This window comes from Carassius auratus, chromosome 40 (genome assembly GCF_003368295.1).
Source record: "Carassius auratus strain Wakin chromosome 40, ASM336829v1, whole genome shotgun sequence".
Taxonomy (NCBI): Eukaryota; Metazoa; Chordata; class Actinopteri; order Cypriniformes; family Cyprinidae; genus Carassius; species Carassius auratus.
In genome coordinates this window covers 746404-769602 of record NC_039282.1, presented here as the reverse complement: position 1 = coordinate 769602, position 23199 = coordinate 746404, and the positions used below count along the sequence as shown (strand labels likewise).

Sequence of the window (23199 nt, the reverse complement as noted above, 5' to 3'; positions counted from 1 at the left end):
TGAAATCCAAGTGTTAACAGTATAAGTGGGACATATGTACATCAAGTAAAATTTTCAACATTTTCTTAAATGTTTATTGTCTTATTGGGCAGGACAGGTGATATACAGAAATTGTTAAAATGAACACTGTCAACACAGGTAATTGAGCTAACACAAAATAGATTATTTTATACTCATAATTCATTATATAGGCTACATTATTTTACATGAAATATTACAATACAGATAATCAAATATTATTAAATTGCAGTATATTATATTAAAAAAGGTTTACAAAGCATCATCTTGCTTGGATTGAAGGTAAAACAGCTTGGTCAGTATAACTACTTTAACCCCTGGGGTGGCTAACCAGATTTCAGATTGGCGATGCTGCCCCTGGCCACCACGTAGACACGCTCCTGCATGTTTTGTTGTGAAACGTGTATATTATTGATGTCTTTTATTGACAAATATCTACTTCAGACTCAGATAATCTCAGGACCTGTTTTATTAAAATAGTATTAGAATGAATAAATAAATAAATAATTCACAAATTTTGGCACCCATTTTATTAAAAAAGCATTGATGTACATTCATTTCAGCAGCCATTTTATTAAAATAGTATTAGTAAAACATAAAAATAAAACTTCACTAATTTAATAATGATCATATTCGAGGGGACAGTTATTTGTTTATTTATTTTACACTTTGATTTAAGCTTATATCAAGGTGTGACAGAACTAATCTTATAACTGACAGAAAATACCTTTTCTTGCTTATTACATTTTTATTTTACATTTTTATTAACTGACGGGAAAGCTTGACAAAATGACTAAAGCTTGTTACCCAGAATATTTTCTTTGCATTACAAAAACAGGCCTAATGCATTTGAATTGAACATGTTGAGGGTTTAGGTACAGGTCAATAGTGGAAAAATGGCAATAAAATAACTACATTTTATGGTGACTTATAATGTCAAAATAATGGCAGCTAACAGCAACATACTGTTTTCCATTAAGCCACAGAAAATTAAGCATTCTGGGTAAAATTTGTTGTTTTCAAGAAAGTAGCCTACTGCAATATATATATATATATATATATATATATATATATATATATATATGCATATTCTTAATTCTCAGTATTATATTAATCAAGCTGTAGTCTGTGAGTGTCATATTTGGTTATATATACTGACCTTCATATGCTTGTAGTGTATTTTGCTTTCGCCAACCTAGAAAGCTGAAATAGTGTAGTGATGGGTACTCGCGTCACCAATTACGTTATGATATTTGGATCACACATCAATTAAGTTGTGAGTACATCACATAAGAAATATTGGTGGGATCTCTAACTTCTAACTTGTAGAACCTCTTTCTGTATCATCAACACAAGGAAGACACAAGTGTAATAAAATACATTTTATAGACAAAAGATAGACAAGAGTAATAACAAACTTTAAAATGAATACCATACATGAAATCAGAATAAAGTGCATAAGATGCATAAAATGAAAGTGTATATGTTCAGAGGTGGACACTCCAGGAGTCAGAAAGTAAAAGTATGTAAAATAATTGAAAATAAAAAATATCTTTGTCACCATAATTGTGGTAAGTATTTGCTTCATTTTGGGCTCTTGAGCCTTTTAACAGTTTTGATAAGTTTGCTTCTAAACAAATGTGTTACCGTTTCACAGCAAATACTTGTGCAATCCAGAATCAAACAAACAAATAGGTAACTTATGCTTTTGATGACTTTATGATCTTGATTCAAATTATTATTATTAAGAATTATTATTCTTAAAAAAGTGATATTTTATTATGTATTGCCATGATAATACTTCAATATTAAGAGAGAAAAAAAACGCTCTTTAGGATTGTGCATTTAGTCATGATCATTTGTCATATGATCCTCAACAGTGGTGACAAATGTTGGAGTTCAAATTTTTGTATGTGTTACACAGACTTAAAATCTATTCCCTGTAAATGTTATAGTACCTTTTTTGCATGCTGTATTTTCACTGGGACAACTATTCAAAATCTAAACACACACACATATATATATATATATATATATATATATATATATATAAACATTATTATGAACATAATAACCAGCTCAATGTGCCTATTTGTTTATTGTATACCACCGATCTCTCGTCTCTACAACACCACATATAAGGCTACAGAGAGAGAACTAGCACAACTAAATCAAACACTTATCTCCATGATGGTGGCATCATTTTAAGCAATAAAACATTGACATCTGATCCTCTGTAATTCTCAAAAACAGCAGGTGTTCTTCACTAATGCACAATCATCATTTAATTAGTCACTTAATTATCTCATTAACTTAAACTCTTTGAGGACTTGGGATTTAACTTGAGACTTGTTGGTGACTTGGAAGGAATTACTTGATTCCTCCTCTGGTGAAATCAGCTGCTGAGTTCATGGGTGGAATAAACATATGGCAGGACTTTTACTTTCTGACTCCTGGAGTGTCCACTTCTGAATATGTTGGGTGTTGCTAAGTCAGAGCTATGTTATCTGGAATTATAAACTGTTGCTACTCGGAAAAAAATAAGGTGAAGAACCTTATTATGCATCAAACAAATACAGTAATCAACCGTGGGACCCAATGCAAATCTCGCGGGAGCTGGTGGTTTTACCTTTGCTGCGGGCAAGAGTGGACGTAAGAACATTTCATGGGAGTCCCGTGGGGAACGGTAGTGTGGAGTAGAAATATAAAGATGCTGTTTACTGGACAAAATCAAAGTAAGGCAAGTCAAACATCAATAAACAATTCTCATTTGTCACTAGAAAAAAAACATTTTATTTTGAGCATTCCCACGAGAGCAATGTGAGTGGAGCAGAGTGGTGATATTTCCTTAAGAGCGTTGAGCGCCTTTCTGAAGATTTCGCTCGCTCAAACCAGTCCATAATCAAATAATCCTTTAAGTGCATTTTATCGTGTGTGTGCTTTTCACAGACTTTATAATCCAGGTGTATTGTTTAAAGATCTACGCATATTTAATCTTGTGTGAGTGTGCATTTGTGTTTTAATGAGCCTGTTTTGAATGTTCTATTGCACAACAATGGCAGCTATTTTCACTGAAATAAAGTGAATGAAATTCATATACACTTCTTCAATTTTTGTATTTTAGGTTGGCTATGTTTGCTAAGGTTAGATTATTATATAGAATACATTTTAATTAGCCTAATCAAATTAAGAAAATTAAGAAAAATGTAATCATTTCATTTAGAAAAATTCATTATTTTAGACAATTATCCAAGAATTTCGACATAGAATTTATCTAGTAGGCCTAATTCTTTATGTGTGTGTGTGTATATATATATATATATATATATATATATATATATATATATATATATATATACACACACATATATAGTATTATTTATTTTATTTTTTGCAATTGCCTGTTAAGAAAGCTATTGTGAATGTGAAATCTGTGAGATTTTTATAAAAGCATTCTATTTTATTTTATTTATTTCATTTTGTATTCATTTTGTTAAAATTATATCTAGCATATTTTAAAAGTTCTCTGTGTTTATTTCATGTTAAATTTATTTTCTAGTTAATTGTTTGGTGCATGTATGCAGTAGGCCTTACCTGCGTTTAAAAACTGAGGTGCCGCTAGTTGCGGTTTTGTTTTAATGGTTCATTTTTTATAACGCTAATAAAAATAAATAAAAAATACCCAATGTATGTGTAGTGCTTTGGTTTAGGATCAATTATTTCATATTATTTAAATGCAATCATGTTTAAAATTGGTTATTCTGGATGTTAACTTGAACAAATATTTAGTCTGAGTACCTATTTGTGTACATTTTTCACAAGCTCTGAGATAAAGTCGGGAGGGAACACAAACATTGCGGGGGAGGGTGGGCTTGGTCATACATTCAGCGGGAGCGGGTGCACAGCAAAAAATCCAGAGTGAAATTAACTCTGCTGGGAGTACATGTGAGGCCACACTCAAGATTGTGAAAGTGTTAAAATAGGAGTGTTAAATTAACACTGAAGCTGAGTTAAAGTTAATGAGATAATTACGTGATTAATTGAGGGATGATTGACCATTATTGAATAGAGCTGATGTTAACATGCAGAATCAACAAAGATGAAAATCACTATTGTAACAAACTGACAAGAAAAAAAATCAAAACATGGGTGTTTAACCTGAATCACATAACTCAATTAAAGCCTAAACAGATTTGATTTACCTCATTGATTATATCAACCCTGTGATTGTGCAGTACCTGCTAATTAAAAGGATTTCTTGAAAGTTGTTCTGATAATAAGAAAAGGCTTGATTTAGGCACACACATACATCAAAAATTAGTGTAGGAATCTTAACAACGGTGACATATTCAGAAAAACAGAACAACTCTAAACATTAGAAAACAAACTACTAAAAGAAACATAAAAAAATAATTTTGATAGGTGGCACCCAGAATGCACTGCAACATGCTTTTTGGATTTTCTCCATTGTTGAGATTCACAGGTTGATTCTTGATGTTTGCACGTCTAACGTAAGGACTCTTTTGAAAGATTTTTGAACAAACAACTTTTAAGAAATTCCTCAGATATTATTTAAAATGCTGGAAATACTTTGCTGAAGAATCAAATAAAACCAAAAAACCATGGTTACTGTAGTTAAACCATGGTAACCACAAATTAACCATGGTTTTGCTATATTTACCATAGTTTAACCATGGTATTTGTAGTAAATCTGTGGTTTTACAAATGGCAGTCAATACGCCAAAAAACCATGGGTTTCTACAGTTTTACTATAATAAAACCATGGTTATTTTTCGTAAGGGATAATCAACAATGTAACTTTAACTCAGTAATTTTATAACTCAGTTATAACAGCCAATTAAAATCTGACTTTAACATTTTAGGGGTCAAGAGCCCAACTAAAGCAAACGCTGATCACTATAATGTTGACACCATAAAAATAGTGATTTTCATCTTTGTTGATTCTGCATGTTAGCATCAGGTCTCATCAATAATGGTCAATCATCCCTCAATTAATCAGTTAATTATCTCATTAACTTTAACTCTGCTTCAGTGTTAATTTAACACTCCTATTTTAACACTTTCACACTCTTGAGTGTGGTCTCACATGTACTCCCAGCAGAGTTAATTTCACTCAGATTTTTTTGCTGGCCTATCCAGTTAAAGCCACTAGATGCGGCGCTGCTGCGATTTTATTCCAAAATATTGCAGAAAAAGAGAAACTTCAATGTGGAGAAGATCTTGTTTGCATCAAATCTAAAACAAAGCCGTTCACACAGAATGCATATTTCGCATATTTTCTAGAGGGACAACGTTGGACTTCTCATGGCATCTCGCGCAAGAGAGCTGGATGTTTAGAAAGCCATGTAAAATTTATGTACAGTATGTTCAACTTTTTAAAAACATATCTTGAGAATTTATGGTGGGTTTTTCCCCATCCCACTGCCCCCGTGTTTTTAAATAAAAAATGTACTGTTGCTGTTTTGTTTATAGTTGTTTAAGAAACTTAATTATAATTCTTTTATAAACATTATTTTAAATACTGTAAATTTAACAGTCATGTATCCTAATGCTTTTATTAAACGTGCATTAGTTATATTTTGCACCCTCGTGGCATCAGGAGAGAAGCAAAAAACTGTTCTACACCCTAACTGAAATTATGCATTTTAAATTTGAATATAATTAGAATTTTGATAATATATAAGTACAAAAATTTAATTTAGCTTTTCAGCCATTTTGATAGCCCTTGTTTACTGAACGAACTGGTTGAATGGATGAATGGTAGAAGAGAGTAACAGCAGTAGGAACTGTCTCGGATCGTAAGTGATTGGGACCAGGTGATGGTGATGATGGAGTTGACTGTGATGGTGATTCCCTGACAGTAAGATCCGCCCCTCACTTCCGGTTCTGTGGCTGCGGTTCTGAAACTGCTGGTGCTGCGGGTCTGCAGCTATATACTATTGGGGCTACTTTCTCGAAAATATTGCCTACACTGTAAAATTTTTTGCTGTTAAATAACAGTAATTTACTGGCAGCAGGGGTGCCAGTAAAGTACTATTAATTTACAGCTCTCAACCATTAATTTACCACTCTTATATTTTAACAGTATTTTACCGTAAATTCTACCATGGAATTAAACTCCACTCCCACTGCTTCAAACAGTTCAAGTTTAAAACATTAGCATTCCTACGATGTTAGTACTATTAACTTATTTCATTTGAGTCCACTGAGAAGGAATACTTCTTAATATAAAACTGCAAAACTTAATGTGTAGTAATAAAGTAACTAAATGCATGACTTTTACTCAAATTACTGCAGTTCACTGTCAGCTACAGCACACATGTACTGTATGCGATGAAGTACTCAATACAGAGATCATCACTGTATCAGCGGCTCCACATTTACTATCTTTATTTAAAGCAGCAAAACACCAGTGTTTGTGACTCATCATTGACTGAAGCACATGTTCTACTCTCCAGCACAATGCCACTGTAAAAAAATTGTGCCGTTACATAACAGTAATTTACTGGCAGCAGGGGTGCCAGTAAAGTACTGCTAATTTACACTCTCAACCATTAATTTACCACTCTTAATTTTTTACAGTATTTTACTGTAAATTCTACCATGGAAATTAACTCCACTCCCACTGCTTCAAACAGAACTAGCATTCCTACGATGTTAGTACTATGAACTTCTTTCATTTGAGTCCCGAGAAGGAATACTTCTTAATATAAAACTGCAAACACTTAATGTGTAATAGTAAAATAACTTAATGCATGACTTTTACTCAAATCACTGCAGCTCACATGTATGTGCTGAAATACTTAACACATAGGTTACCACTGTATCAGGAGAATCCACATTTACTGTCTTTACATTAAGCAGCAAATGACCAGAATTTGTGGCTCATCATTGACTGAAGCACAGGCTCTACTCTCCTGCACAATGGTGAACAACAAAACTGCATTAAACTAACAGATCTCTCTTGTGCAAACACACATTAATACAGTTGAGTTCAGTATTTATTCTCATTATCAGTGTATGACTTTGCATAATTTTTTTTTCTATTGATATCCACAAATATTTCAGTCAAGTTAGCTTTTTTTATTTGGTAAATCTGACTTTTACGTTTTACAGTATCTTGCTGTTTTTTCCTTGACTTAACGGCAACAAACTGTAGAAAAACACTTTTTTTGCTGGCAACCGTTAATTTACGGCAACAAACTGTAGGAAAACACCCAAGCTGCCAGTAAATAACTGTTTTTCTACAGTTTGTTTCCTGTAAATTATTTACAGTTTATTACTGTTAAATTATGTTTCATGCAGTTTTTTCTTCATCTTAAATCTTTAACCCTTTAACCCCCACAACAAAATACTGAACACAATTGAACACTTGGATACATCATGAGATTATATACAATGACAAGGTTAAATATCATTGAATAACCATAGCATTCATATAATAATAATGCATCAACAATTGAATTTTGTATTGTTGTTTTTGTTATTTATATGCCTGAGGGATGAAAAAGAGAATTAAATTCAACAAGAAAAAGAGGAAAACAAAGGAAATTTTAGCCAGTTTTGCTTGTGGATGAAGAATTTTGTACATACATTAAAGAAATTAATAACGTATTCGAGAGATAATTAGTTCTCGTAATTATTACGAGTTTTCGTAATAAAAAAAAAACATATTTTAAGGTTAAAACTGTGGGTCATATTAATAGGGTTAGAAATATAAAAACTTAAATCAACTTCAAATTTATTGGTTACACTACAATCATAAAATGTCTTCAGTGTCTTCAACAAGACCACAAAATGAAATTTCATCAACATCAAAGACCCCATAGACAGAAGCGTGGCCCCCAGCTCAAAAAAGTTTGTCTATTTATGTCTCTTTTAACATAAAATTGATCCAAGTTGATATGTCATTAAATTTTGATTAATCAGATTAATCAATCACCACATTGGGAATTTAATTACTTATACTAGCTAGGAATGTACTTAAGTGTTATGTTTGGTAGTCTATTAAACATGAACTACATGTGACCAAATCCATGTTAAAAAAAAAAAAAAAAAAAAAAAAAGATTCCAAAAATCTGAAACAAATATATTAAAAGTATCTTACCGGAAGATTTGAACGTTACTTCTGAGAATCAAACTAGAGATACATTTAATCAAAAAGACTACAAGACAACATGAATAAAATACAAATCTGTAGTCTCTCTGTATGATTTAACTGGTGAGATGGCACAGTTTCACCACTGTCTGTCTATCAAATCCAAACACAGGATAGAGCGGCTGAGTGAATGTGGTCTGGATTCTGTGGATGAGGCTCATTGTGTCAGACACACTATAGAAGGACAAAATCCCTGCACTGAGATCCACATACACTCCTATTCTACTGGACACATGGGTTACAGGAAGGACAGTCTCAGTGTTATTGTGCCAGAATGAGCAGAAAGTGGGAGTACAGTACAAACTCCAGGATTTGTCATTACGTCCAGCTGCACATTCAGGTCCACCACCCTTCCTCTTGATGCTCTTATATGTCACTGCTATATCCACTCCTGACGTACCATCACCACTCCACTCCACCTCCCAGTAACAGTGTTCAGTCACACTCTCTCTACACAATGCCTCGGCCCAAGAATCAAATCTGTCAGGATGATCAGGATAACACTGATGTGTGTCAGTGACAGTCATCACGGTGTTTCCTTCAGACAGATGGAGGCCGTAAAACAATGAGTTTGGATCCACAGTCAACAGACCTGAATCTGACGGAGAAAACTGCATAATTATTCATGACCTTCCATGATTCAATTAACATTTTAACAGGATCTATTTAACAGGATCTAAATGTCTGTTTCTCTAAATAATAAAATGATCAATGAAACCCCAAAGCATTTTAAGGCACGAAGTAGATTTTCATTGTGATGTGTGTCTAATTACATGCAACTAATTACAGTAATAATTACATTTATGATTATTTTCATTATTGTCTCGTTTATTTGTTGCAGCCCATGTATTTAAAACAGTAAAAAAATAAATAATCAGTCTCAAAATCATACCATTAATTAAGTGTAAAACATTGTACATTTATTATATAACATTTAACACTAGACTGGATTTTAGAACTCACATTGTAGAAACTCTTCTCTGGTCTGATATTCAGGAGTGCCAGTGACCTGGACAGTTTTCACTACGGACATCAAATCACATGCATTTTAATTCTCATGTCAAGAGAAATTAAACAGTCGGCTGTTTATATATTTAACAAATGGCACTGAATTATTTATTTCTGAGAATAAATCAGTGTTTACCTGTTCCCGATATGTTTTCTATAGTCTCTGTGCAGAACTGCAGCAGTTTGTCTCTGATTCGAGAGACAGACTCAACAATGTTTTCAAAAGAGAGATGAGAACTGATAGTGAAGCCTTCTGTAGATTCAGAGAAAGAGACAGGAGGCCAACTCTATAGACACAAACTCTCTGTTATTACAAAAGCACGCTCTCATTCCTGTCATGCATTTAAAAAGATCTGTTACCTGAAGGAAATGAACATGATCCTGTGCTTCAGAAAACTGCTTCAGCTCAATGTCTCTCCTCTTCAGATCACTGATTTCCTGCTCCAGTTCATCTAGTCGTGCTTCAGCTCGACTCACTGCAGCTCTTTCCTGATCTCTGATCAGCTGCTTCACCTCAGAGCGATGTTTATGAATGGACCGGATGATTTCAGTAAAGATCCTCTCACTGTCCTCTGCTGCTGTCTGTGCAAAACACTGTAATAGGACACACATTAAAATCAATCACCCAGCTAGAAATTTGTCATGTTCTGGGAATGTTTTCAGCGGCAAGTTTTATTTTAGTTCCCAAAATGTTCTTTTAAAAGTTAGGATAACATTCTCTAAAAACATTCAAAAAATGTCTATTGATAACATTGTTAGAACATTATCCTCTAACATTCTTATAAAGCTTCCCATCATACAAGATGGGGCTCAAAAGTCAAATGTTGGTTGAAAGTGAAAACCCAATCTTTGTTTGTCAAACTCCAGCGTAAATAATTCCAAAAACAGTATTACCAATTTCACTTATTATTATAATTATAAACAAGATAGACTTTATTTCTGTCATAAATGTAAAAAATTATTATAGAGATTAACAGAGGTGTTGAGGGCTTATTGAAAATGTTTATTTTGACGTCACCATTATGGTGATCAGTACTTAGGCAGTATGACTCTTTTCAATGTTACTTTTGTTTAACTGCTGTAACTATATTTGTTACGGTGAAAACAGTGAGCATTAAAAAAAAAATCATCAGCTGACATGGGCTACTTGCTGATGTTAAAAATTTCATCGTGTAATGATCTGATCAACTGTTTTTATTTTGAGACTAGTCTATGCTATTACTTTACTATTAGTTACCATAGCAAATGTTAAAACGCAAAACCATTTCTGTTTGAAAAAAAAATACAAATCCTGCAGATTATATCATATATATTTTTGTTTATTCTGTTTAAATTGCTTTGTTCATGAACCTCTTTGTAACATAGAATGCTTAGACACACAGAGAGCTCAAGAATTAGTGTATGAATTTCAACAGTGGTGACATGCTTCATACTGCAATGTATTCTGGGTGCCATGAATGAGTTTTGTATGACGTACCAAAAATACATTGCTGCATGAAGCATGTCACCATTGTTGAGAGTCATATACTGAATCATATACTTTTGTGTGACAAAAGTTTTTTTTTTTTTTTTTTTTTGAATTCTTGAAATTGTATGATTTAAATTCCGCTGGGTCTCAGGCTGTTGACCTATTGAGGGACTTTAATAAATAATATGCAACAAACACCATACATTAGGTTTGGTGAAACCATCTAACCAGACTACAAATGTGGTGTTTTTTTTTCATCAGCAAACAATCAGCATCATGCACATGTACATGTACTTTTGCTGTTTTTGCCATAATAAAGATTACAGCAGCTAAAGAACAACAGTGACAAGTCAAGTGTCGAATTGCACAACTAAAGTCAACACTTACCACCATTATGGTGACATCAAATCAAACTATTACTTTGAAACCGACATCAACATCTAAACCTCTGCTTAAATCTTAATTAGAATGTAAGGGAATAATGTTCTAATAATGTTATTAATAACATTAATAATAATAACGTTATCCTATCTTTTGAGAGAACATTCTGGGAACAAAATAAAACTACCCGCTAAAAACATTGTTAGAACAATGGTAATGTTCTTAGAACATTTTTAGAACAAAAAATTCTAGCTGGGCACACAGTGGGACTATAAGAGCTCCAGCACTGGAAGAGAGTTAAAACTCAGACTCAAACTTCTCTTCTTCTCCAAACTCACCTTATGAGACACCACAGCCTCTCTCAGCTCCTGCAGATCTTTCTCTTTCTGCTGGATTATTTTCTGGAATTGTCTCTGTTTCCCCTCCAAATGTCTCTGCAGAGAACAAAAGCTGATTATATCAACAATAAAAATAATAATTAAATCAACACTGCCATTCAAAAGTGGGGGGTCAGTAAAACATTTTTCAGTGTTTCAAACAAAGTCTCTTAAGCTCCTTAAAAACAGTATTGTGAAACATTATTAACATTTAGAAATAACAGTTTTATGCCAAAATTTAATGACGCCAGTTTCTCTCATTTAAAGAGAAAAATCACATAACAAACGAAGAGAGAAACACATTAACTATCTCTCATTAGTTCCAGTAGCGAGCAGTACCTTACCTGTTTCTCTGTCCTCGCTGCTGCAGTTGATACCGTGTCATGATTTTTGTGTTCATCCACCAAACACAACACACAGATACACCGGTGATCAGTATGACAGTAAACTTCCAGCATTTTATCATGTTGAGGGCACATCATCTCCTGCAGCCGTCCAGTGGCATCCATAAGATTGTGTCCTTTACCTCTGAAGAGATTCTCATGCTGTTTGAGGTGATTTTGACAGTAAGAGCTTCGACACTCCAGACACGATTTCACTGCTTTGCGTTTAATTAAAGTGCAGGAATCACACTTTACATCTACAGATCCAGTGTGATGATGAAGAATAGGAACAGGAGAAGAAGCAGCTTGGAGTCTTGTCTTCTTCAGTTTCTCCACCATTTCAGCAAACACCACATTCTTTCCTAAAACTGGTCTTGGTGTAAAGGTCTGTCGGCACTGAGGACAGGTGTAGATTCCCTTCCAATCCTCCTCATCCCAGCAACCTGAGATGCATCCCTTACAGTAACTGTGTCCACAGGGAATTGTCACTGGATCCTTCAGTAGATCCAGACACACTGAACACATGAACTGATCCTCAGCCCATTTGATGCTGGCTTCTGCCATTTCACTGCATGAACACAGACAGAGAGACATTAGGCATTGCAGCGCTCCTGATGACATACTTAAACAGTTTTTTTGGTTTAGTTTTTTTGTAGGTAGTGACTTTTTGTAACTTGTAATGTAAGGTTTTTTTTTTTTTTGATGAAGATGACAGAGATGATGACCAAAATACCCTGAACTGAATATAATTTCAACTCTTTGCATACTGATTTCTATACTTTAATTGTACAAGCCTCACCAGCTATGTATGTGCGACGAGATGGGTCTGCTGATCAGTCAAGTTATGCTGTCCCATGTCATTAAATCACATTACATTTTTGGTGTGCATGGAGGAATTAATTTGGCAAATGCATTTCCATCTCCCATTATTCCCATTAAACCTTTTTTGCACAAATCAAAAAACACCTCAAGTGAGCGTGATAACGTTTTTGCAAATTAAGGGATCTTTTTTCTTTTTTGAAATTTGGCATTTCCATCACTCGTTTCTGATGCCACAAACAACAGAATTTTGTTACAAAAATGTTCTCCAAATATTCAGGGTTGGTTCTGGGAACATTACAGTTTTCTTCATGTTAGAGAAATGTTTTTAAAAGTATGATGTTCCTCAAATGTAGGAAAATTACACTCTCCTACACTCTCAGTCATCAAACTAATTTAAAGCAGTCTTTTGCTTCCTATTAAAACAGACATGTGGGTTTATTTTATGAATGCAGCAATGTTTTCTAATAACACCTACAGGTCCAACAAAACAAGCAAATTAATAATAATCAAGGGTTGAGAGCTCAACTAAAGCAAATGCTGATCTCCATTATGGTGACTTTAACCCTTTCGAGTCGATTAACGCATATATGCGTTTTGAGTAATTTTCTCCTCATAACCCCGAAAAGAACTTAAATTACACTCTCAGTTTTAATCGTACAGATAAGAGCGATACATCAATCGAATCTGTAAAGGGTCTTGTTTTTTTTTGGGATACAGACATAATAACAAAAAAACCTTTGTGCACTTATAAAATAAAGATAACAAACAAGGTGCGCTGTCTGCAGCCTTTGTGTGCGCTGATCTTCATTTACAAACACGTCATTAAAATGAACTGTAACTCAGTGAATACTCAATGAAGAGACATGAGAGAGATATCTATAGAAAGCCTGACATGTCTACTTTTAAACTAAACAAGTGCTGCTGAAAACAAATATTCTGAGATAAAGTAATCCATATGAAAACAACGCGATGTCTGTTTTTCATGTCTCTGTTCATTATATCTAATGTGACCACGACCCCGCGCTGAACGCTCTATTCAGATTCAAACTGAAGCGCGCGGCTTGAATACGCCCACACAGAAGAAAAAGCAGCCAGACTGTTCTTCAAGTTTTTATTTTATTTTACTGTTTGCTTCGCGATGAAAGGAATAAGACATAATTCACCCCAAAAAGATGTGATGTGGTTGAGGATTTGAGAAATGGATTTCCAAAGAAAAAAGAATGAAGCACTTTATTCAGCAGAGATCATAAACATGAGTAAGTCTCTTTTTATTTATTTATAAACTTGTACTAGTTTTCACATAACGTGTAAACATTTTACTAGTTGGACTTTTTCCAAATACTTATTCCAAACTATAATTCCTGACTAAATGTATAATCAAGTGAAACATTATGACGTTTCAATACTGTACTTGAATAATGAAAATGCTGTACATACCAGATTTGTCGAAATAACGAGTCATAAACACATCCACAGCTGTAAATCCCTTTTTAGTTAAAAAGGTAAGGATCCACTGAACAAAATCTCATGAAGCACGTTTTGTCCAACGAAGCAATAACGTTGTAATATGGATCATAATTCCTTTGTTTACGTTTCAGTTCTTAAGCGACAGAACTGTTTTTGTCTGTTATGGAATAATAATAATAACTCAAGGTCAGAAACTGCGTTTTGGTAGTAAAAAAATGGCATGGTTTTGCAGCGTACAGTGTCACAGACAGAATGTGATGATCCACAAAGAAAAAAGTAAATGAAAAGCAGAAAATAGTTTATTTTAATTTTGGCGCTCTCTCGTGACCGTTCGTGAAGCGCTCTGACGCACCTGTCAGCTGATTGACGCGGAACTTATAGTGATCACTTTTTAATTTATTTGTTTTATTTAATCATTTTTCATATATCTGTGAGTGTGTTTTGTTGGTAAATATGCTTTTATATTGGGAGGGGGGGGGGGTGTAGACATATTCTTAGTAAAATATTTGCAGGAATCTCATTTTTCATGACACCTTCTTCAGATTTGAAATATAAACTTATGACACATGTGACTTTCAACCCATTAATGTAGTTTGCTCCAGGACTGATTTCATGTATTTTTATATCAAATAAAAAAAATTCACTGTGGTAAACCAAATTTCAAGGCACTTCAGTGTCTATAACTTTTTATATTTTTAAGGATTATCAAATCTGGTTGATAAAAAGTGAAGCCCAAAGGGTCTTCTTTCCAAGGACACCAAAATTATATTTGTAACACACTGAAGTAGGAAACTGTTACAATTTTAAGTTAAGTAGGACACTTTCAGCTGTGAGTCCCATAATGGGGGGTACTGGCTAACAGGTTAAAAGGTATGATGTTCCTCAAACGTTCTTTCAAGTATTTCAAGTATTTTTTGGAGCAATTCAAGTATTTTCAGAAAATATTTCCTTCTTCCGTAGCATTTCATGTCTGTTTTAACAACAGGCAAATGGTAAAAGTGGTTTTGAAAATTGTCAAAAGTTATTTTGCTTTACTTTTGTAATTAAAATAGTACACGAAAAGAATAATAAACCAAAGTGTAAAAAATATTTACACACTTTAATGATTTCTGTATTTCTATTTTGGGAACAATAAATGTGTTTATATGATGGCATGAAGTACGTTATCATTGTTGTGATTCATATGCCAAATGTTAAAGTCTATGTATGCACTAACAAAACAAAACTTGTTTAACCCTCTGGAGTCTAAGGGTATTTTTGGGGCCTGGAGAAGTTTTGTCATGCCCTGATATTTGTGCTTTTTTCAGTTTCTTATAAATATCTAAATGGGTAAAGTCTAATATCACTGTAATCAGCACAAACTGGGCTAGAGCTGAAGAACTTTGCCCGAACCCGATGGGACCCGTCGGGACCCGACGGGTTCGGTCGGGTTCGGGCTTAATTTCTATCATCTTACGCGGGCTCGGGCCAGGCTCGGGCTTGCGCTCCGGTTTGTGAGGTAAATGAGCAGTCATGTGATATGTTTCGATTAGCACGAGAAAGATACGTAAATTAATGCTGAGCCGGTGTGACGGAGGCTTGCCTCTGGTCATTACATTTTGGTTGCACCAGCAACTAAAGCAAACTCTGAGGTGTGGAAAAGTTTTGACCATGTTTATAATGAGAACAATGAGTGAATAATGACGCACCATCAGTGAGCGCAGGAACGCGCTGAAGACATCTACAATGGATTCATTCATTTTCCTCCACAAAAACATGTAGACCTAGCCTTATCTCTGGGAGTAAAGGTTTTTCAAATGATAACTAAATATTCATCGAGTCTTAAATGCATAATGTTGACAGAGTATTTACGCTAATGTAGGCATTATTCTTTTATTAAATAAAGCAAATCCGGCGGAGCCTTTATCTTAGTTTCGTTATTGCCAAATACCCATCTTAATTTAAAATTTATCTTAATTAAAAAATTTTTAAATGACTCGTTTTTATTGGTGCGTTGGTCTATTTGTAGGTTAAATGAGCCTATGTCTAGAGTGCTGAGATGTTACGATGTCACAGAGGACTTATTTTATTTCTTTATTCCAACTTCCAAGTGGTCTAGTCCACGTTAGTTATGAGTAAATTATGTTAAAACATGAATAAATTACTCATTGTTGACAAAAGGCAAAAGAGCTGTGTGCGTGCGCACATTTGAATAATGTCGGGCTGTAAACGGGTTCGGGCTTTTAAAACGATGTCAATCAAAATGTACTTGTCGGGCTCGGGCCGAAACCTGTCTAACTTTTAAGGCCCGATTACAGCTCTAAACTGGGCTATAATAATATGTGAAATGCATGTATGTACATGATTGTATTTTTGAGAAAAAAAAAATGTTATGCATGGTTAGTGAAAAACTAAAAATGTTAAATCACTTGAATAAGGCCATAAAACATATACAGAACATTGGTTCCCGGGATTGTTGAGAACTGGAGCTTGTAGGTTAGAATTTTTCTTTCTAAATTATGTGAAAATCATCTTGTTTACTCATTCATAGAAAACAATATATTGATTTAAATTTTCTATGACACTTTTTGTTGGTAAAAGTCATATGCGAGTAGGCGTCAACTATCATGAATATCATTGTGATTTACACCTGAGAAGACAAAGGCCTGCATAATGAGCTGCATAATGAGCCTCTCATTCAGCTGTGCCACTGTGAGTGAGGAGTTACAAGAAAGAATGTGAGAACAAAATAAAAGTATATAATTTTATGTTTGTAGTTTATTAAGAATATATTTAATTATCCCACAACGTAATTTAATATCCACTTGGGGGTGCAGTTAAACAGTTTATTAGGAACAATCAAAGCTTACTTTCAAACAATTTTTTTGGCATCCTTACTCCAGTCACACAATCCTTCAGAAATCTTATTTTCTACCAAAAATATATATATTTATTATCATCATCATCATTATTATTATTATTAATGTTGAAAAGAGCTGATAATATTTTTCAGGTTTTTTTAGGGGGAATCAATTGAAAGAACTGCATTGTTTTTACATTTGTTATCTCTATTTGTTATCTCTATTTGTCACATTTATATTATTTACATCAAGCTTTTGAATGGTATAGTATTGTATATTGTTATTGAAACTTCATAATGTTTCACTTGATTATACATTTAGTCAGGAATTATAGTTTGGAAAAAGTATTTGGAAAAAGTCTAACTAGTAAAATGTTTACACGTTATGTGAAAACTAGTATAAATAAATAAAAAGACTTACTCATGTTTATGATCTCTGCTGAATAAAGTGCTTCATTCTTTTTTCTGAGGAAATCCATTTCTCAAATCCTCAACCACATCACATCTTGAGTGCACTAAGGTGTTTTGTTATTATATCTGTATCCAAAAAAAAGTAGACCCTTTACAGATTCGATTGATGTATTGCTCTTATCTGTACGATTAAAACTGAGAGTGTAATTTAAGTTATTTTCGGGGTTATCCAGAGAAAATGACTCAAAACGCATATATGCATTAATCGACTTCAAAGGCTTAAACTAAAATTAACAATGACACTATTTATACAGTTCCAAATATCAACATACAGCACAGCAAATCATATTGGTTGAGTAATTAAAGCCACTTTAATTATGATCTACTTTATTAATGCAGGAAATGTTTTTTTTGAAAATACCTGCAATTGTTCCAAAAAAAAAAAAATAAAAAAAAAATTCAGTTTAAGTGAAGTGTCAAGAACCCAACTATAGCAAACACTGATCTCTATGATGGTGATTTAATGTTTCAGGAACATCATATTAACCTTTAAAAAACATTCTATTAACATTTAAGAAAATTTATAATTATATTTTCTTGGAATGTTACAAATCAATGTTCCTAGAATGTTGAATTTTAAATTTTTATTTGGAGTATGTTTATGTAACAGAATTTTGGGTATGTCACAATTTACTTTATCTTGCTATCCTCACTTACATAATGGTCCTGAAACCACCCACTATTAAAAAAAAAAAAAAAAAACACACACAATCCAAAAGTATATCTGCTGTCTAAACATTTTTTGGTTTGAATGTGGATTAATTCTTGTTAAAACTACAATGTGATTCATTCAAGAGCAGTGAGTGTTTTCTTTTTATATCACGTAAATTAGTCCCCCGCACTTTTTCTCTCAAGTGAGTTTGCATAGAAGTTTTCATGAGCTGGTGTGAATAAACATAGATTTAAACTCAAAGAGACAGGACAGTCTGCACATGACCTGATATTTTATTCGAACCCAGAATAAGGCAAGATCAACATCACAGAGCACTAAACGCTCATGCAGTGTGTGTTTCATTCATACTCGAAGCTGGAGGGCGCTGTTGTGCAGATAGTCGAACCAGGAAATTCTGAATATAGAGAAAAGCGTCCAGCTAGTACTGTATGAAAACAGTTGTTTTCACAGTAAAATGGAAACGTTTGGAAACATAAAGACATATATTTAAAAATGTAAATTATTGTGATTTCAAAGCTTGATTTTTAGCATCATTACTCCAGTCACAGGATCCTTCAGAAAACATGTTGATATTCTGATTTGCTGCTCAAAAAGCATTTATTATAATGATGATGCTGAAAACATCTGATTAGAGTTGTTTCACGTTTCTTTGATGAATAGAAAGTTCAGAAAAACAGCATTTATCTGAAATAGATTTTTTTTTAAATTTTTAAATGTCTTTATCATCAATTTTGATCAATTTAAAACATCTTTGCTAAATAAAAGTAAAATTTCTATTATTTAATTTCCTAAAAATAAAAATACAATGACTCCTAGCTTTTGAATGTTATGTATTATGTTACAAAAGCTTTTTATTTCACATAAATGCTGATCTTTGGATCTTTCTATTCTTTAAATAATCCTGAAATGTACTCAACGGTTATTAATATTAATATTAATATTAATATTAATATTAATAAATATAGCTGCAAGTAGCAATAACGGGGCCAAGAACTAAAGAAGCAAGCTTCAGAAGAACGGCAGGAATGAGTCATTAAAACCGTTTTAAGATTATTTTAGGCAAAATGGCTTGAAAACAATAAACACAACAACTAGTAATAGTATTTATTGGTTTATCACGTGTAACCAATAGGTGGCTGTTCCCAAATTAGTGTGAAATGGTCAGTGTGAGGTGACATTGACACATACAATCTTTGGTACAAAAATGTCAAAGCTTTGCTGAGATACAGCCTCAAATGCATGTTGGTATCCTTCCAGCTAATTCTAAATGAGAACCGTTTCGTATATATCGACACGAAATCCATATCTTTTAGGTGGCTCAGTCTGAAGATGATACGATTAATTTTTGGTGAAAATTGGACCAACGGTTGATGAGGAGCTCAAAAAAAGTAGGTTTTGACTGAAAATCTAGATGGCGGACAGAAGGTTTGGCCAAATAAGGAAAACTTGGTATCTATGTTCTCGGCTTGACCCAAGGAATCTATTAAAACCAGCATCATTTCAATAGCCAGATTTATTCAAAAGTTATTAGCCTTTTTGGAAATTTTGTTTTAACTTTTGACTACTATGTGGCGCTGTTTCAAAATATTTTGAGTACCTTCAGGGGATGGTGCTGTTGGCACATTCTGATTTTCGTAATATTACACCAATGCATTTGTTTAGTACAGCATTCTATTTCAGAAAACTGCATTGAAATCAATGGGAATTTCATATTTTGTTCTATTATAGCGCCACCAAGAGGCTCAGTCCCACCATTTTTTATATGTGTCCTCAAAGTGAGCCCATACATATGTGGGTCAATTTTGGTGAGTTATAGACATTTATATGAAAAAACACGTAAAAAATGACTGATTCTTGACTTTGATTGAATATTACTACCCCTTAATATTTTCGCATTTGGGCAGCTATCGACCTATGTTTTCAAACTTCTGACAGTAGTTTTGTCTCGATCAGACAAGCAGTTTTGAAAATATAGCCGAATGGTTTTTAAGTGCTAAATCACAATGCTACACAAACCGTAAGGTGAAACCTAGCATGTTTGGTATCGTAGGACTCGGTAAGGTTTCAGGAGTCTAATTTGATGAGTCTCACCACACTCAAAGTTATAAGCATTTAAAAAAAGGTGATCACCACTAGGTGGCGCTGTTTCATAACTTCTCACACTCCTTCAGGACATTGTGCTGATGACCCATACCATGTTTCATAACAATCCGTTAATACGTTCTGAAAATACAGCATTTCAGCACAAAATTCAAAATGGGCGACAGTCAAAATGGCCGAAATTGGTAAAACTGGATATTAGTCGACTCTTCATGTTGCCCTGAATCTAACAATTTTATGATTTTTGGACAAACTGTTTAGAAGTTATAAGCAAAAATAGCCATTTTTATATCTCCGGACCATTAGGCTGCTCTGAAACGCAGCATGTAGCCTCAGGTCATGCTTGTTATGACATGTACCAAGTTTGGTCTGAATACGATAAATCATTGCAGAGATACAGCCTTACAACTGTTTTTGTAAGCGCTATTTAAAATTTGTTTGAGCGTTTATCGAAAACGGTTTGACGAATCAATTTGAATTCCATCACTTTTGGTCAGCACTGCCTGAAAATGATCTGGATAAATTTTTGTGTGAATCGGACAAACTGTCTAGGACGAGTTCGAAAAAGTAGGTTTTTCAAAAAATTCGTAATGGCGGCCATAGTACTATGACGAAAAATGGCTTCATAAGGTGCAATCGAATCGGCATGAAATCAGAGAAAACATTTTTAGTTGATTGGCCCTACGGTTAAAAACAAAATTAAAAACGGTTATTAACAAAATTAAAGTGAAATTTTGGACAGTTGATGGCGCTAGAGGGTATGACTTAGACCCACCAAAATTGGTGTACTTAATGTTGGCACTGTCCTCTATCAGAATGTCAAACCATTACAACTGTCCCGCAATCAGTTCTATGGGCTGCCATAGACTTCTAGTCAGAAGAAGGAAGAATAATAATAAGAACGGGAACAAACACAATAGGGTCCTATGCACCTTCGGTGCTTGGCCCCTAATAATAATTTTAAATGGTTTCTTGAGCAGAATATCAGCATATTAGAATGGAGTGACTGGAGTAATGATGCTGAAAATACAACTTTGATCACAGCAATTACATTTTAAAATATATTCAAATAGAATGCAGTTATTTTAAATAGTAAAAATATTTCACAACATTACTACTTTTGCTGTACTTTGGATCAAATAAATGCAGGCTTGGTGAGCAGAAGAGAATTCTTATTTAAATATTAAAAATCTTACTGTTCAAAAACTGTTGACTGCATATACAGCAGATTACAGAAATATTATACTGTAATGTTTTATTCAGCCAAGTATGGTGACCCATACTCAGAATTTGTGCTCTGCATTTAACCCATCCGAAATGCACACATGCACGCACGCACACACACACACACACACACACACACGCACGCACACGCACACACACACCCGGAGCAGTGGGCAGCCATTTATGCGGTCAGCCAGTGGGGTTCGATGCCTTGCTCAAGGGCACCTAAGTCGTGGTATTGAAGGTGGAGAAAGAACTGTTCATGCACTCCCCCCACCCACAATTTCCATCCGGCCTGAGACTAGAAACCCACAACCCTTCGATTGGGAGTCCAACCCTCTAACCATTAGGCCACGACTTCCCCTATTATATATAAACATTTCTGTCTCCCTCACTTCTGAAATGATGGCTACTTTCATTTTCTTGGCTTGACATTACAGCAGCTAGTAAATTAGGCGCTGTCACTTTAGACAATGCATCCATTATGACACACATCCGATTTCTTTCTCCGCTGTTTACTTTCACTTAAGACATAACCGTCGTTTTTTTTTTTTAAGATACTCTCCAAGTATTTTTACATAATGTTGTATGTATTTATGGGTGCAAGAGCAATAAGAGGCAAATTTTGTGTTAAAGCGCTTTAAAAGGTCTCTCTTTGTGCGTCCTATTGTAATAATAACTATTACATAATGTTATTAATTGTGATTGCATTTAACATTAAAATGTTCCAAAACAAACAAGCACTATGTAGAAAAATGTTTAATGAAGTCGTACAAGCACTTAACTTTCTGCAGGGGTTTGAAAATATGATTGCAAGGAAAGGTGGTGGAGTAAATATAGGCCTATGCCCATACTGTCCCAGTAGAAGTTAATACCTTGCAACAGTGGAAGACAATTTTAAAGCACACTTGGTTCTGGAATTTTATTTATTTATTTTTTAAGTTTTTATTAAAGAGTTGAACAAAACCAATCAGCAAAATAGAAATACAAATAAAAATAATCACTGCTAACTTTAAGGGAAATAACTACAATCCCAATGAAGCATTGTGCATGACAATCAAAATAAAACTTATTCAATTTAGATTAATATGATCATATTGATTTCAAGATGATATAGAGAGAGAGAGAGAGAGAGAGAGAGAGAGAGTCCATTAGTGTCAATAGTGACGAAAAATAATTAATATGCTACTGGCGACAAGCTGGCAAAACAAGCATCTATATAATAACTGAAGCATGTTTTCTGTGTTTACTTTCGCTTTGTTGGATTCAGCAATTACCTGAACAAGTGATCTGATCTCACCTGTATGAAGAAATCACAAACAGCTTCGAGTGTGTTTCGTTTGACTCATAAGTTGAATGATGTACAATGATCCGTCGATCGATCTGAAGGTTGGATATTTGCGCAATTTCCAGCGCTGCTGATTGTTAAATAGAGATTGTGAAATAAGACAAGTTCTGCTTTCCGAGGAGTCACCTGATCTTACACATCGAATGAAAATCACTGTTCAGAAAAGGAAAACCAAAACCTTGTGCTTCCTAACTTGCTGATACGAGGTGTAGCCCGTTTCATTTTATTACTGGTGTTTTTCCAATAATGTGCAATATCATCTTCTGTTTTGGATGACATCTGACATTTTAAATGCGTAGTCTACATGAGAAAAAATAAATATACAGTTTGTGTTTATTTTCTTATGGAGACTTTAAGATAAGATCTAGCAGCAGATTCATTGAGCTTCCTGAAGGGTTCAGAAACAGGTGACTCCTGCTGGTTGAGATGTTACAGATGTCT

General features: G+C 34.0%; 1 protein-coding gene across 2 annotated transcripts; it reads right to left on the bottom strand.

Annotated features, from left to right (window-relative positions):
• Positions 1–7350: 7350 nt before the first annotated feature.
• Positions 7351–22855, bottom strand: LOC113058195 (tripartite motif-containing protein 16-like). Of its 2 annotated transcripts, XM_026225872.1 has the most exons (7): positions 22711–22855; positions 11776–12382; positions 11393–11488; positions 9566–9799; positions 9342–9492; positions 9161–9220; positions 7351–8795 (listed from the first exon to the last, which is right to left on the bottom strand). In XM_026225872.1, the coding sequence occupies exons 2-7, from the start codon at positions 12376–12378 to the stop codon at positions 8254–8256; spliced, it is 1686 nt and encodes a 561-aa protein (XP_026081657.1). In that variant the 5' UTR covers positions 12379–12382; positions 22711–22855; the 3' UTR covers positions 7351–8253. The 2 variants fall into 2 exon arrangements, with proteins under 2 accessions (XP_026081657.1, XP_026081656.1); XM_026225871.1 differs by lacking the exon at positions 22711–22855 and having other exon boundaries at positions 11776–12727.
• Between the last annotated feature and the right edge of the window lie 344 nt (positions 22856–23199).